Below are 15454 nucleotides of genomic sequence, written 5' to 3'. Positions count from 1 at the left end.
TTAGCTATCGCTGTTGTTGTCCAGGCGTCTCCACGGCAAACTTTCAAGCGTGGCATGCCGCAAGCGAGCGGAAGGTGCGGGGCTGTCGGCATCAGCTGGTGCTTGGCTTGCTGTTTAAAACACCTTTTTTTGTATCCATATCTCTCGCTAGAATCTTCCACCATCCAACTAACAACAACAACAACGTCAAGCCTTTGGGCTCTGACACTAAGGGCGGGCAAAGGACAAATACACATGCGTTAATCACACGTTAAAATAATTAGTGGCGTTAAAACATTTTTCGCGTTAACTTGACAGCCCTAATATATATATATATATATATATATATATATATATATATATATATATTAATATATATATATATATATATATATATATATAGCACCACATTGCCTCCCCAAAGCTGTAAACCTAGGGGAAACACTGGACTAACTGGTTAGTGTTCAAGGTGTGTGTTTTTCTGTAATAATATTACCTCTATCATCAATCATTCTAAGTTATCCCTTGATGGATAGTTTGGATGTTTTAAAGTGAGGAAGTATGAGGTCAGTGTTTTACCCACAGTAGATATAAGGAGAAGCCAGCATCAAATCCTATTTAACCACCCAAAAGAAAATCAATATCCCACAGCAAGGTAAAGCCCAACTATAGTGTATGCTTTAACTTACAAAAATGTATAATTCACAGCAAGTCACAGCTGTGTCAAGCTGCATTGGTTTCTTTAAATAACAGACTGATTGCAATGAATGTAGTTGATATAACAATTGAATCTTATACTTATTTGACTCTGTTATCATTTGATAATTTGCCACTCCTCACAGCAGAATAGAATAGAGTAGATACTGAAATTACCAGGCCTATGCACTCCATCCAGAATCATTTCTGAATTAAGAATCCATATTGAAGCGAAATTGGATTCGTAGAATAGTAGATCCAGAAAGATTCAAACCCAGAGTGACTCCAACTTCAGTGACCCACTCTACTATTATTGTATAAAGCTGTCTTTGATTTTGGCTGCTCGCTAAAGACGGATTTAATTTATTTGTGTCTTGCCTTGACCCAAGTGAGATGGCTTCTGAGAAACAATCTGTCCTGTGAAGTTCAGCGTGTACTGTGTGCTGATGTCCTCCTCCTCTGTCTTTGTGATGACAGCCACCTGAAAGGAGAAGAGTACAATAAAACATCAGGCTGCCAACCATCACACTTTATATGCTGTAATAAACCAGGATGTATATTTAATTCCTAACAAAACTGTTATGCTTAACAACCACCTTACAATTATAATATTAGAATTGACACAAAAGTGAGAATTGTGTTCAATTATTGTATGTATATGTAAAACTTGTACACATTTTAGAGCAATATGTATCACACATGCTGACATGCACGCACGCATGCAAGCACGCACCACTATGACAACACTGTTGTGCAATAATCTTTGCTTATGTTCAATATATATTATTCTTGGCTGCTACTTCATTACTTCAAGCTGTAACAAAACTGTTGTAAAATAACACATTCTTACAATATATTAAAAAGGCTCTATTAGGCTTTTTGGAGTTTTCCCTTTCCTGTAGCACAGAGCCAGCTAACCAATCAGAGACTGGGCTCTGGTTTCAGACAGAGGGTAAAAAGACAGGCAGTATTTTGTCGGGACACAAAATACAAATATGAACCTGAGAATGAGCATACAAGGCCCCTTTAATGTCACTCATAGCTGCTACTTTACTTCTTTTATACGTTATACTTACTGCCTTTTGTTTATATTTTTTACCATGGGTGTGTACTGTACTTATTTGATTTATATTCATTTTATGAGCTTGCCTCTTTTTTAATATGCTAGTATCATTTTATTTGGACTTTTATATGCATTGTCCCCTTGGCTGTAACTATGTAAATGTGCTGTGCGACAAATAAACAATTTCCGATTCTAATAACACGGTCCCATTTGCCTATTCTTATCTGATTGTAATATAATACAAGCATGTTGGTGAATAGTTGTCACCTCGGCCACAGCACAGATGGAGCCCAGTGCCTCTCCTCTGAAGCCGTATGTCTCCAGTCGCTCCAGGTCTTCGTGGCAAAAGATCTTGAAGTAAAATGTGTCAGAGCCATCACAGGAGTGTCTTCAGCTTTGATTCCATGGCCGTTATCACGCATTTCTATCCGGTCCAATCCGTAGTTCTCCTGCAATGTGAAATCAATAGTAAAATGTAAAGGGAAATCAAAATCAGTGTTGTGAGTTCTGAAGACTTAAAGAACACGTTTACCTGCAGGAAAAAAAACCTATTCTCAAATTAATCTTTAAAATAGGCAATAAAACGCCAATTCACTCTTCAATCATATTTTCAAAATGAATTTCTACTGTACCAGTTTAATGTCAAGGCTTGTAGCTCCAGCATCCAGGGAATTTTCCATCAATTCTTTCACAACATTCAGCACAGAGGTGATGACCTGTGAGCTGGACAGCAGCCGTACAGTATCTGGAGGCAGCTGCTTCATGATTTTAGGAACCTGTTGAAGAAAAGTCCTGTTTCAGTGTGGTTCTTCAGCGTGCAATTGAGTCTCAACCATGGTCACAACATCAGCCAGACATTGGGGTGTTGGAGAGAAACCTTCAAACATGGATTTCCACACACACACACACACACACACACACACACACACACACACACACACACACACACACACACACACACACACACACACACACACACACACACACACACACACACACACACACACACACACACACACACACACACACACACACACACACACACACACACACACACACACAGTTGCACTGTTTGAGGAGCCTGAGACTTAAGATCTTCAAATAACTTTGCTGTAGCTGTTGTGCATAATACAATAAAGCCTTTTAATCTTGAATTATGTGAGACAAACTAAATGTGCCTCATTGTCAATTTGTATTAATTAGCAAGCTTGATATTGATATATTCTAACATAGAGTCTTGATATCTAATGGCTATTTGTTTAAGATCATATCAATTATATTCTTTTTTTTTTTAAACAAATGAGTGCCTCGAGTTACTAAGACCTCTGAAATGACAGGCCACTGACACAAGACAATCAAGTCACTTGTATTGTATTGAAGTGAACATGTATTGCGTTACAGATTACCCATTTCCAATTGCAATTAGTACTGTTAATGTTGTATTAACGTCATGACAGCAGAATGTCACCTGAAATAACGTTACCTGATAGTGGCAGTCAGTGCCAATGTCAGTTCAATCAAGTTATCTTCTTTCGGCCATGACACAATTTGGTCGGAAGAAATGTAATAATAAAGAGAAATGTAATTAAAATAATTGAATTGCGTTTAAAGCGTTTAAAGTAACATTAGGTTACATTTACTTAGGTTAACCTAAGCTAATTTAACGGCTCGCGACTTACTTGAGTAGACTCGTTAGCTTAAAGATAACAACCTTATCTCGTGCCAACTTACGTGGCGACTTCACACAATTAGAACCTTAATTGAACATATTAAATAGCAAGGCAATGCAGTTTCCATAAAGACTTACTGAAGAGTTATTCTGACTGCAACCCCTGTTGAATCTTTCATAAACAACAGACATGAGCTACACGGCGGAAATGACTTGATTCCCGCCCCCTTAACTACACGCTCATTTGCTAGAAGTGACACGAGGGCGGGTTAAGTAAAATGGGACATCTCTACCCTGAGTTAAAGCTTACGGGTACAGACTTGTGCTTTTTGTAAGATTGCCTTTAAAAAATCAACCAGGCTTTAACCCTTATTTTCAACACATACAATATAAACCTTAATATAACAATTTGGTTCGTTTAACTGGTTGGGGCATAGGTGTATAAAGTTAGGGGGCGGGACACAGCCTGAGAAGTTACCCCCGCGAATCATGAACACCGCAACTACTTCCGCTCAGGTCAGTGTACGACGTGCCGTCTGCGCTGGTGAGTTGCACACATCAACAAGAAGATGAACCATTTCTCTCCATAGCAGCTTGTTTCTATAAATACCTCTACTGCTCGCTACTACCTGTAAGTTTGCAACACTGGCTGTGTGAGTGTTCAATGTTGTACTTTCAACCACATAACGTGTCTTAATGCTTCTTCTTTACGCAATGAGGCTTAACAACTTGGTTTAGATTAGTAGTGGTTTGGTCTGGGCTATGTACTGGAGACGACTGAAGGCAGTCCAAGGCAGGGGACGTCTCGTGTTTACATGTCTACATGACAGGGCAAGATAGCCATTAAAACAAAGATAACATTCAGTTCACAGTCAAGAAGAAGTTTAATCACTTTGTTCACTCAGCTAATGGTTCAGCTATTGCTACAAAATGCGAATAGACTAAATCAGCGACAGTGGTTTAGTACCAAAGTATTATTTCTATGCAACATATATCCTCTAATGAGGCTTTTATTTTGTCTGAATTTCGGTCGTTGCCGATACTTATTTTAAAGTAATTTGTCTAATCATTGGTTATGTTATGAGATCATACATATCTACTAATTCATGTATCGACTTGAATCTCAGCTGGCTGTTATGAGCTCTAGTATCCCAAATAAGGCAGATAGCTTCATGTAATACTAGGTGAATGTGACTAAATGTTTTTTATTCACACTAGAACATAGTGTAATCCGGCTGGTAACATGATGACATCGACAGCTTGATGTTTGCATGCACCAGGTCTCATTAGGAATATGGACGAAAGTCATCATTGCCTTTGAACTTAAGTCGACCCGTTATCTGTACTCCAGTCTGCTGCTGAAAGTGTGCCAGAGGGTAAAGTTCATGCAGATTGCAATGTCTGTGTTTTTTGTTATCACATTTGGACTTTCAGGGAATGCATAGCGCTACAATTGCTTTTTGGTTAAATAATTTGCATCTTCAGACAAAGGTATGACATATAGAAAATTGTGAATATTACATTTCTATTTTTCCTGCAGGAAGTGTCTATTATCACGTTTATTATAGAGCTCCTTAAATGTTTCAGGATTGTGGTATTTGGAGCTTGTATAACAGTTACAGTGCTTATTGTGTCAAAATCTGATTAATGAATATTACCTCAAACATTTATCTGACATTTTAAACCTTTTAGAACTTTATAAAGACCAGCAAATTAACACATTTATTTTGGGTTAAAACATTTTCACCCCATTTGTTAGCTTGACAGACATTCCCAAAATATTAGTTTTTATTATGAGGGAACTTCTTGCAATAGGTGAAGGGGAAGAAAAGACCAATACTTATGTGGCACAGAAGAGTACACTGATTTGTGAATATCTCTGTTTTCTGTTCCCAGAGCAGGATGAATGTGGGTGTGGCACACAGTGAGGTGAACCCGAACACTCGGGTCATGAACAGTCGAGGGATCTGGCTGACCTATGCTCTCGGGGTTGGAATACTTCACATTGTGCTCTTGAGCATTCCTTTCTTTAGTGTGCCGGTGGTGTGGACCCTTACGAATGTCATACACAACTTTGTAAGTCACAGTCTCACACTTTCATTGCTGCTTAGCACGCTAAAATACTACACTAGCTAATCAGGTCATTTTGAAATTGCTTTATCAATGCATCAAATGTTATTTATATAGCCCACTATCACACATTACACATGTCTCAGAGGGCTTTACAGTCTACAGCATATGACACCCTCTATCCTTAGACCCTAAAAAAAAAACTTGAACTTAAAACTAACAGGGAAGATACGCAATAAACCTTAGGGAGAGCTACATAGCAGGGATCCCTCTCTGAGGATGGACAGAATGCAATATATGTATTTTGTATGGATTAGAAAAAGATAATAAAAAAAAGTCATAGACTATCCAAATTACAGAAATTATAATATATATAAAAATCAGGTTTCAGCTTCGGATTACACGTTTTTCTCTGAATTTATGAGCGAAACAGAATAGCTTTTCTCAGAATAAATATAACTGCAACTAGAGATATTTTCAGTATCAATTCATCTACTGATTATTCTCTTGATAAGTATAGTACATAACAACAACAAAATGGGGAAAAAAAGTCAGAGCTGAGTCTTGTTTTGTCCTCCCAAAATCATATTAAGAATCAGAAACAGGTTTATTGTCAAGTAGGTAACACATACGAGGAATTTGCCATGGTGTATTTGGTGCCTACAAAAACACACTTCAGGAAGATAAATTGTAAAACAAGGACCGTGAAATAAAACAGGATAAAAAACGACTGCCAGTGTTATGATGAACAACACAGTGTTTGCATAGTGTGCATTAATGTAATATTCCGTTTACCATGATAATTAAGGGATATTTTAAATAACATTTTGAATACAATAAAATTCAGTTGTAGCCTCACAAGCCGAATGAATCTTGCATGCATGCTCAGCACACAGCCTGGTGTGTGTTACCTTCTGCCTGTGCTTGTGTGTGCTTGTTGAGATATGCTCTATGTTTTGGGAGGCTGTCCTTGTGACCTATTATGATCATTTCCCCACTCCACATCAAGAAAGAAAAATGACCATTCATTGTTACATGGCTGGCTTAAAAATAAGAAACAAAGTCCGTGTGTGTGTGTGACATCCTCAAGTAGTGCAAGCTGCCGGCAGTTTACAGGGATTGTGTATCAGCAGCCGGTACATGAGGCTATTAACAGTAGCTCCTAAGGTCAACTAAGGCTTATTGTTTGTCACACACTACATCTGCAGTGGGCCAATTAAGACAGCATTTTAGTTGTATTACTTTCGTTTTTTACCTACAGTAGGGGCATCCAATCGATTTTTCCTGTGTTTTGAATGTATTCTCAGGCGCCCAAGCCTCAGGCAGGAGCTGGTATGTTTCTGTTGGGAGTCTTTGTGCAGCTCACTCTCAACACTCCTGCAGCAACCAAGTTATTGTTTTTATCCAAGCTAGTTTGTCAGATAAGTAAGTTGGCGTGCATTTGTTTTTGTTGAGTTTTGAGAATCTGCAACTAGAGATTTTGGTCACCATCGATCAATTTGCTGATAATTCATTCATTCAGCAATCGGTGATGTAGAACTCTCTATATGGCCCTTTTCGTTTTAGTTCTAGTCATCTAAGCTATTGCCTCTCCTCTCACTCCTCTGTCTCATGCAGGCATTGGAGCCCCACAGCTGTGTCTTGGTATGACCCAGAGAGTCGATTTGGCTTGACCAAAACATTCATAAAACAAGCTCTTCATCAGATAATAACAGGACCAAGCTGATGCACAGTGTCAGAGAGCAGTATGCAATAACTCCCTTCTAGGAACAGAGCTAGCTTTGACTGGTTATCAAATGTGAAGAAAACTTCATCAGCTGTTCGTGGCTGCAGCAAATGTCTTTTAAATTCTCCAGCCATAACTTCCAATAAACGTTCATCCATTCCAGCTCTCCAGTGTTCTCCTTGTGTTCCGAGTCGTTGATCCAAAAGTTTCATTACAATTGCTACTTAACCATTTGGTGTATAAAAAAAACAAACTGGAAAAATTACCTTCACAGTTTCTCAAAGTCCAAGGGAATGTATTTAAATTTCTTGTTTTGTGAGTCAAAAACCAAACACTTTTAAATATGGCAAAAAGCAGGAAATCCTAATTTGTGAATATTTAGAAAGCACTACGATCAGAAACGTAAAATACTTTACACAAAAAAATCTCTGGAAACATAATTTTTTGTAATTGTGAACATAATTTCTACTCTACAATATTTTTCAAGTTTAAATGGAGACGTAGAGATGTAAACATTGTGCTATGATATATGTTAACAGATTGTTAGCCCTACATTATCAGCCATGTTCTTGTCTCTACAGGGGATGTATGTGTTCATGCATGCAGTGAAGGGCACTCCCTTCGAGACCCCTGACCAGGGAAAAGCCAGGCTGCTCACACACTGGGAACAGCTTGACTACGGCGTGCAGTTCACCTCATCTAGAAAGTTCTTCACCATCTCCCCCATCATCCTGTATGTATTACATATAATATGGTTGTGTCTTTACACTGATTTAGATAAAGGAAACATTTTAATATATTTATAAAATCCTGGGTCACACTGACTACCAAACAAAAAAGAAAGCATCTATAAAAATGTTGACCATGACAACACCATTTAAGGTATAATATGCAATTTTGTATGCATTCAAATAGTTTAAACAACTAGACCTTTAATATATTTTGTACTTACCTTATCCCAAATGGTTCCAACAATTTAAAGAAATATGTAAGTTAAATCAAGGTAACGTATTTCATTTGGTCTCCTGTAACGTTGTTGTGTCCTCCGTTAATTCATTTTTAACAATACACTTTTTTAGATCCTGCAATCTTTTAACACTATGTTTAATCGGATTAAGGACTTAGTCATTGGACATAGGGATGTTAAGTCATCAGAGAAGCAAGCTGAGCTAACGTTAGCCGGGGTTCTGCTCTCAGCCTCTCAGCCCTATCTGTGTGACGAACAGCATCGGAGAAACAATGACTTTTATCATGGAACAGCTTTATTTAGTGTTTTACTGGTTTTCATCACCATGTCTGTTGGTTTTGAAGAGGAGACCTCTAAAGATAAATTAAAAGCTGCTAAAAGTCTCCCGAATGTCTGGATCTAAAGTTGTCACAAACCCAATGAGCAAACGTTAGCTCGCAATGCAGTCTGTCTGAGAAAAACACTGATTCTTAACATGAAACTGATTTATTCAGTGTTCTTATCAGTTTTAATCAGTATTGGGAAAGAGCAGACTTCAGCATATAATTGTGCAATAACTTCAGAGGTGTTGTAGTCAACGACTCCCATGATCCCACACTACTTCACGACATGTCCAAACTCTTGTCTTGTTATAGTTTTGTAGTTGTAGTTCAGAGATCCATGCATCAGGAAAATGACATTGTTCATTTTAATGCTTTTAAACAATCAGAAAACTGTGGGTTTGTCTTGCAGTTACCACTTAAGCAGGTATATTTGATTTCCTTTTTTAACCATTTGTTTTGCTCCACAGATACTTCCTGGCAAGTTTCTACACAAAGTACGACACGACACACTTCGTCATAAACACCGCCTCGCTTTTGAGCGTCCTGATCCCCAAGCTGCCACAACTACACGGAGTGAGAATCTTCGGCATCAACAAGTATTAAGTTATCGTGAGCACTATGCCTCATAGCAGCAGAAGTGACTTCATGTGTAGTGTGTGCCTCCGATGTGTTTACCGAGTCGTACAGTTTGTCGTCGTTTAGATGTATCAGATTGAGATGAAAAGTTTCAAAGGAAGGCAGGAGTAGGTTCGTAGAGGACAGGATGCCATATGCATTACTAACTTATGTGAATATTTAATGATGTATTTTTGGCCTGCATAGACCTGGGCTGGCCCAGGCATCAGTGAGGCTTTTGGTTGTTTCTTTTTTCTGCCCTCAGTTCACATGGCAACACAAACTGGGAGTAGGTCGCTAGCCACAGAGAAGCCCCAAATGTATTTTTCAAAGATGTTTACTTCCTAAGGGTGAGGGGCCGGTGGCTCGTTGTTTTATTCGTACACTCTCATTTTGTAATGGGTGTCAAACGTATTCATGCTGAGTGAAGAATGGAATCATACTCTTTATTTGCACAGTTTCCTTGGTATGTGAATCATTTGTAGCTCAATCAGAACAGGGCAGGTTGTTTTCATTGTACAGATTTATTTGTGAATATTATGTCCTGTATGTTAAAGAAGAAGTCCTGTGTTTAGAAATAAGAGGATATGTTGTCTAAGTGTTTACCAAGGGAGGTCTACAGTATCTCTGTGATCCACTCACATGATGTAGCTGCTTTTCTTTAGATTATGACTTTGCTTTACTATCATCAAGGCAGCTAGTTCTGCTTTGTTTGGCCATAGCCATTAGCTCTTGATGTGTCTTGTTCTTTAATCTTATTAAAATGTTTGAGCCCTCAAACTTTCTTCAAAGAATCTTCTTTAATGGCTGAGCAATGCAAGAACAAGATATCATCGGGAATGTAACAACAACTTTTTGGTACTATCAGTGCATTCTATAAATGGTTTTCTTTAAAAAATAATAAAGTATTCACAAATTTGATGCGAGCTGTTCTGATAATAAACTTGAAGGTCAGTAGAAGGCTTAATTTTTGACCTGAGAATTAAGACTGGTAGACCTGGGTTTATCAAAAAAGCCTTTTTTTTTATGTATATACATTCCACAGGATTAACATGAGAAAGCTTTGTATACAACGTCGGAATTATTTTTGAAACGCTTGGAAAGATGTTGGATTCGGTCAGATTCCACAGAGAAAAAGGTCAAATGTACACACACTTGAGTCAATCGCACTGCAAACAAGGGGAGAAAAAGAGCCTCTTCAAATCCTAATGCATCAAACTTTACAAAACTCACAGATAGACATTTACCATTTTGCATCAGATTTAATAAAAAAAATGCTCCATATCAGATCATCTGGACCTATGCATGTCTGCACAAAGGCTTAGACAAACTACAGCAAATCTCTCAGCTTTCAGAGTCACTGACTTGCTCCTTCAAACAAGCCTTTAACTCACAGGGAGGAAAGGCAGACATTTTTGGGGTTTTCTAAAACATGCCATCAACAAAACACTTAAGGCTGCACAAAAAAATATTTTATATTTTTGACCTAACTCCAATTATAATAATATGGGGATTTATCATTTTTCATTCAAAATCATATTTTAATACATGTTTAGCCTTTGAAATATTATGTTTGATTTGAATATTGCTATAGTCCATATTGCAATACCGATTCAATTTTGATCAATTATGCAGCCCTAACAACAATAACCAAAAGATTAAAAACTTTATTTAAAGGAAATGCTGATGTAAAATGTATTCTACAGTCGACCTGTGACAGCTCCAATTGATCCAAACTTAAACTGATCCGTTAATAATCCACCTTCCTGTAAACCTCCTCTTTGGATGTCAGATCCTCACACTGCTCTGCCAGCACTCCTCTGTAAACCTCAAAGTGATGGTTCAGATCTTTCTGCGTGTGGATTTTATATTTTCTCCCTAAGGCCCCATCGGCAGAGGCTGTCCCGTAGAAGACCCGCCCTATCCGAGAGTGGACGAGTGCCATGGCACACATGATACAAGGTTCACGGGTCACGTAGAGGTCGTACCCAGTGCAGATGTATGGCAGAGAGCTGGGAGTGTTTCGAAAGGTGTCCGAGGCTGGGGGAGTAAATGTACAAGCGGGGTATTGGTCAAAATAATAACTCCCGCCGGCCTGGCTACGTGCCACGAGATCAATGCAGACCATGACTGCATGATGGAGGGGGTGGTCTCCTCTGCAGTCATGGCCCACTGCAATGACCTTCTCTGTTGATGGGTCCACCACCACGGCCCCCACCGCGTCCATCCCCAACTCACTTCCTGCTTTGGCCGCAGTCAGAGCAGACATCATGTGCGTGTGCATACTGGCCTTCTGAGGTGCAGTGAACAGCTCCCCCCTCAGGGCCACCGTCACCTGTTTGTCCTCATGGAAGGAGGTGGGCCAGTGTTTGCCCGCCTGCTCAAACTGGGGGCGGGTCAACGGGGGACGTGCAGGGATCTTAACCCGAAAAGGCTCACCTAAGGCGTCATGTTTCACTCCTGAGGGGAGCAGAGAGTCGATGCTCAGAACCTCCATGTGTGGTGCATCCCTGACAAGACACAGGAGGACCTCCAGAGGGTGGGGGCTGCCCTTCACCGTCCGCACCCTCTTGATGTGCTGAAGGCCGCTCATCGGGTACAGGCTGCTCAGCTCGCGGAGAAGTCGAGATGTCTCCTTCTTGTTGAGCACGGGTGCAGCAAACGCCTCCACCAGCTCCAGGTCTTGTGACTGCTCATCCGACAGCACAGGGTAAACTGTCCAGGAGTCAGAGCCACACTCGGAGCCTTTCCAGCGCTTCCTCTGGGGCTCCATTGTTTTGGCGCTCCCCTGTGAAATATGATTTTGCACCAGAGTGAAAAAAAAGTCAGTGAATTTTCAGGACAGCACATGATGACAAAGCCTTTCAATTGTGTGGGGTCAGAAACTAAGCCTGGTCTATACAAAATGACAGCTTGAGCCCAAAAGACATTTGCATTATGAGATTTCCATAACAGAGATCAGTCTACAGGCTTTTCCAATACTGATTATAGATTACCTGCTAATTGTTTTCTAGATTAATGGTTTTTTCCATAAAATGTAAAATCGTTTTGAAAACCGTCGATCCAAATATCTCAAAATTGTGAGGTCTTATTTATGGTTTGGCCAAAACCAAGATATTCACTTCAATATTATTTTGAAATAAAGATCAGAGAAAAGTAGATAATCTCCATATTTAAAAAAGGAGCATAAAACAGCACTTTCGCATGAAAAAAAAACGGACTATAACATTAATCGTTTAACAAAAAACTTGCTGGCCCAACAGTTAAGGAAGATTTTTTTGTATAATTTCAAGGATTACAATGAATTTGTAATGAATCCTATACTTTCTTGTTTTATTGTTTTTATATACATTTCTAAAGTAAAATTAAACAAAAGGTACATTGCATTTGAAGGTGTAGTTGAAATAAAGTGGATTTCTAGAAGAGCTCAAACAATACTCTATTTTTTTGTCCAACACCTGAATCGGCCATTATTCTTTAAAGAATGATTGAAATTGTCAATGCTCTGTAGTCGTGTCAGATTTTGGAGTTACCTCAAACATTGCTGTACTACATTTACTCATCTGCCAATACTTATGATATAGCGTAAATCCACCCCTTATTGAGCATGCTTGTATATCGCGGTTACACTCTTATTTGTAGCTGTTAAAATACATTTTAAAGTAAACATTTATACACAAAGCAGCACAACCAATACCAATTGTCTATCCATTTTATGCTCAAACAAGAGTTGACAAATCAATACAAAATAATTCCAGTTAGAAGACCTGAATAATTATTACAGACATTCAGCTAATGCAAATACCAAACAAAATAAAAATGTCTCTTCTTCAATAGATATTTGCAACAAAGATGCCATACACCCTCAAAGGGGCCCCGTTATGCTTCTTGGGGTTTTCCATTTCCTGTTGTGTGTTATATAGGTTTTAGTGCATGTAAATGGTCTGCAAAGGCCAAAATCCCTGTGTTCCCTCCAGAGCGTGTTTAAACAATTTATAGTTGCAACTATATTGTATTGTTGCCTTTGATAATGTCGAGATTAAAATTACTGAAGCAGTGAAATTACTTGATACATTTAACAAAGCTGAAGTGATACAATACAGACAACTTATATAAAATAGAACTGATAAGCATCCTGGCTGAGAATAAACTAGATGGTGTCAGTGGCAAACACAACATATATTGTACCATAGCAAATATTAGGTCTTTCTTCATTTCCTCCCCAGTAAAAACTTTGCCTTCATAACTTTGGGCACGTGTCGTATGGTCAGTGACACTCTGGTGCCTCGGGTCAGTCTCTCTCCTGGCTGGGCCCCGGCAGCGGACAGGTTCAGCACCTTGTCCGTCAGCGTGTCCTGTCCCTGGGGCCGGATGCCGTGAAGGAGAAGCTGGTACATGTCCTCCTGCAGGATCAGAAGACTGCGCGGCTTCACCAGCAGGGAGAAGAGGAAGCGGCTCTCCTCCGTCTGCGGTGCATCATCCTCCCGGCTGCTGACGGGCGTGTAGAAGTCGAGCAGGGTGTGAGAGCCCAGGCTGATGGTGGTGACAGTAGGGTGGTACAGAGGGCCGTCCTCATGAGGCATAATCCCTTCCCCTTGTTTGTACTCGTTAACCAACACATGATTGGCCGTTTTCCCACTGAATGCACCAAGAGAGGAGATTTTCTCACAGTAGGTTTGGAGCCAGTCAGGAATCTTTTCTGCCAGCATGCCTTTGGGGTGTGGTAACCCTCCCCAGTTCTGAAGCCGTCTGCCTGACAGCTGCGTCCATTTAGTTTTGGGAGAGTTAAACACTCTCTGTTGAAGGTAGGACTCCTCCTCTTCCGATATGAAATCTGGGATGTAATACACTGTTGGTGGGGCCTCATTTACGACATACTGCTTCAACTCCTCCAAAATACAAGCTGGGTGTTCCATGACTCCTTTAGAAAAGTCAACATGAAATGCTTGTTAAAAGAGGGCTATTGCTAGCTAAAGCTCCCTGGTCATGGCAGAAAGTGTACAACAGCCTTGTTTAAAAAAAAACGACTTTACAAAAGTCATTATTATTCACGATCTGAAAAGAAACTTAAATTTCACCTAAATGCTTTCAACAGGATTTCCTTCATTAATCGCAGCAGTAATATTAGGACGTAATCCGAGGAATTAAAGTGTATTTTGATAGCATTAGCAACATTCAGCTCCCCCAAACACTTTAAATACGTTTATGTCTACAGCACAATAAATACAGTAGAGACAGAATCAAACCGATTGTATGACACATTACAAATTGAAGGACACGTGAAAAATTACTGGTTTGTTCACGTACAAATTAAAGTAAGGACACATTGAATTGTTGTATATCTTAGTTTAAAAAAAATGATTTTACTCAAACCCAAATTAAGTCTATTAATTCAAGTTTACCAAAAAGTTGCTTAATCAGGGTTTTTGTTTCCCCCCCCCTATTTATTAACCCCTAAATCGCACTTGTCTGATCTCGTGAAATCCAAGAGACATTTAAAAATGTTATGAGTTATTTCAGATATACAAATTAGAATGTTAATATGTTGCCTTGAAACAACCAGAGAAGGAAGAAGTACTTAGACTATTTACTTAATTAAAAGTAGCAATACTAATGAGTACAAATACTCAAGTAAAAGTCCTGTATTCAACATTTTGCTTAAGTATAAGTGAAAAAGAATTAGCATCAAAATAGAGTACCAATTTTGCAGAATGGACCATTTTAGAACCATATATTTTTATTAATTAATGTATGTGTTCATCACTTAAATGTTGCACTTGGGAAAGGTGGGGTTTATTTGAATTACTTTATATAGGCGACAACTGGTGAGGCTTTTCTTTTTTCATTTATATTTTGTATTAATAATCTAAATCTGCAAAGTTGTTAGTAACTACATTTGTAAAATAAATGTAGTGGAGTAAAAATTACAGAATTTGCCTTCAAATTGTAGTGGAGTAAAAGTAGCATTATGTAAAAAATACTCAGTATCTAAAGTACAAGTGTACATGTCTGACTTAAGAACAGCTCTTGGGTAAATGTACTTTGTTACATTCCACCACTGTAAACACTGAGCACGGCATTTCTAGTAACCGTGAACGCAGCACAGCCAACTGCTACATGGAAAAGGCTGATTTCAATTTTTAAACACGCGCAATGTTTGTTACACACAGCACACACCAGCTACCCGCACATTCCACAGTTTTAATTACAGTAAATAAACTACCTCTTCTGACATCAAAACGTTGAGGAAGCAGTCAGGAAGTCAGGAAGCAGTCAGTCAGAATCCATGCGCACGCATTTGTGCAGCCGACTAAAATGTCCCCCAAGAAAGTCATACATTTTTTGG

The 15454-nt window shown here is 39.0% G+C and overlaps 3 protein-coding genes across 4 annotated transcripts; 1 reads left to right on the top strand and 2 right to left on the bottom strand.

Moving 5' to 3' along the window:
• Positions 1–1033: 1033 nt before the first annotated feature.
• LOC307029653 (PMS1 protein homolog 1-like) lies at positions 1034–3673 on the bottom strand (the record flags this gene model as incomplete). Its single annotated transcript, XM_079665734.1, is given in 5 exon segments — positions 1034–1156; positions 2006–2094; positions 2097–2187; positions 2371–2514; positions 3546–3673. Coding segments are annotated over 5 exon segments (501 nt in total). The 5' UTR covers positions 3600–3673.
• A 165-nt stretch (positions 3674–3838) lies between these two features.
• ormdl1 (ORMDL sphingolipid biosynthesis regulator 1) lies at positions 3839–9888 on the top strand. Of its 2 annotated transcripts, none has more exons than XM_079664164.1 (4): positions 3839–3951; positions 5304–5483; positions 7785–7936; positions 8961–9888. In XM_079664164.1, exons 2-4 carry the CDS (start codon positions 5310–5312, stop codon positions 9094–9096), a joined length of 462 nt encoding a protein of 153 aa, XP_079520290.1. In that variant the 5' UTR covers positions 3839–3951; positions 5304–5309; the 3' UTR covers positions 9097–9888. The 2 variants fall into 2 exon arrangements, with proteins under 2 accessions (XP_079520290.1, XP_079520289.1); XM_079664163.1 differs by having other exon boundaries at positions 3895–4038.
• A 462-nt stretch (positions 9889–10350) lies between these two features.
• On the bottom strand, positions 10351–15428 carry adat3 (adenosine deaminase tRNA specific 3). The gene is made up of 2 exons (XM_079664160.1): positions 15332–15428; positions 10351–11896 (listed from the first exon to the last, which is right to left on the bottom strand). The coding sequence occupies exons 1-2, from the start codon at positions 15341–15343 to the stop codon at positions 10859–10861; spliced, it is 1050 nt and encodes a 349-aa protein (XP_079520286.1). The 5' UTR covers positions 15344–15428; the 3' UTR covers positions 10351–10858.
• Between the last annotated feature and the right edge of the window lie 26 nt (positions 15429–15454).

This window comes from Notothenia rossii, assembly GCF_949606895.1.
Source record: "Notothenia rossii genome assembly, chromosome: 2".
Classification (NCBI taxonomy): Eukaryota; Metazoa; Chordata; class Actinopteri; order Perciformes; family Nototheniidae; genus Notothenia; species Notothenia rossii.
Note: the sequence above shows the minus strand (reverse complement) of the source record. Positions and strands in the feature narration are given on the sequence as shown.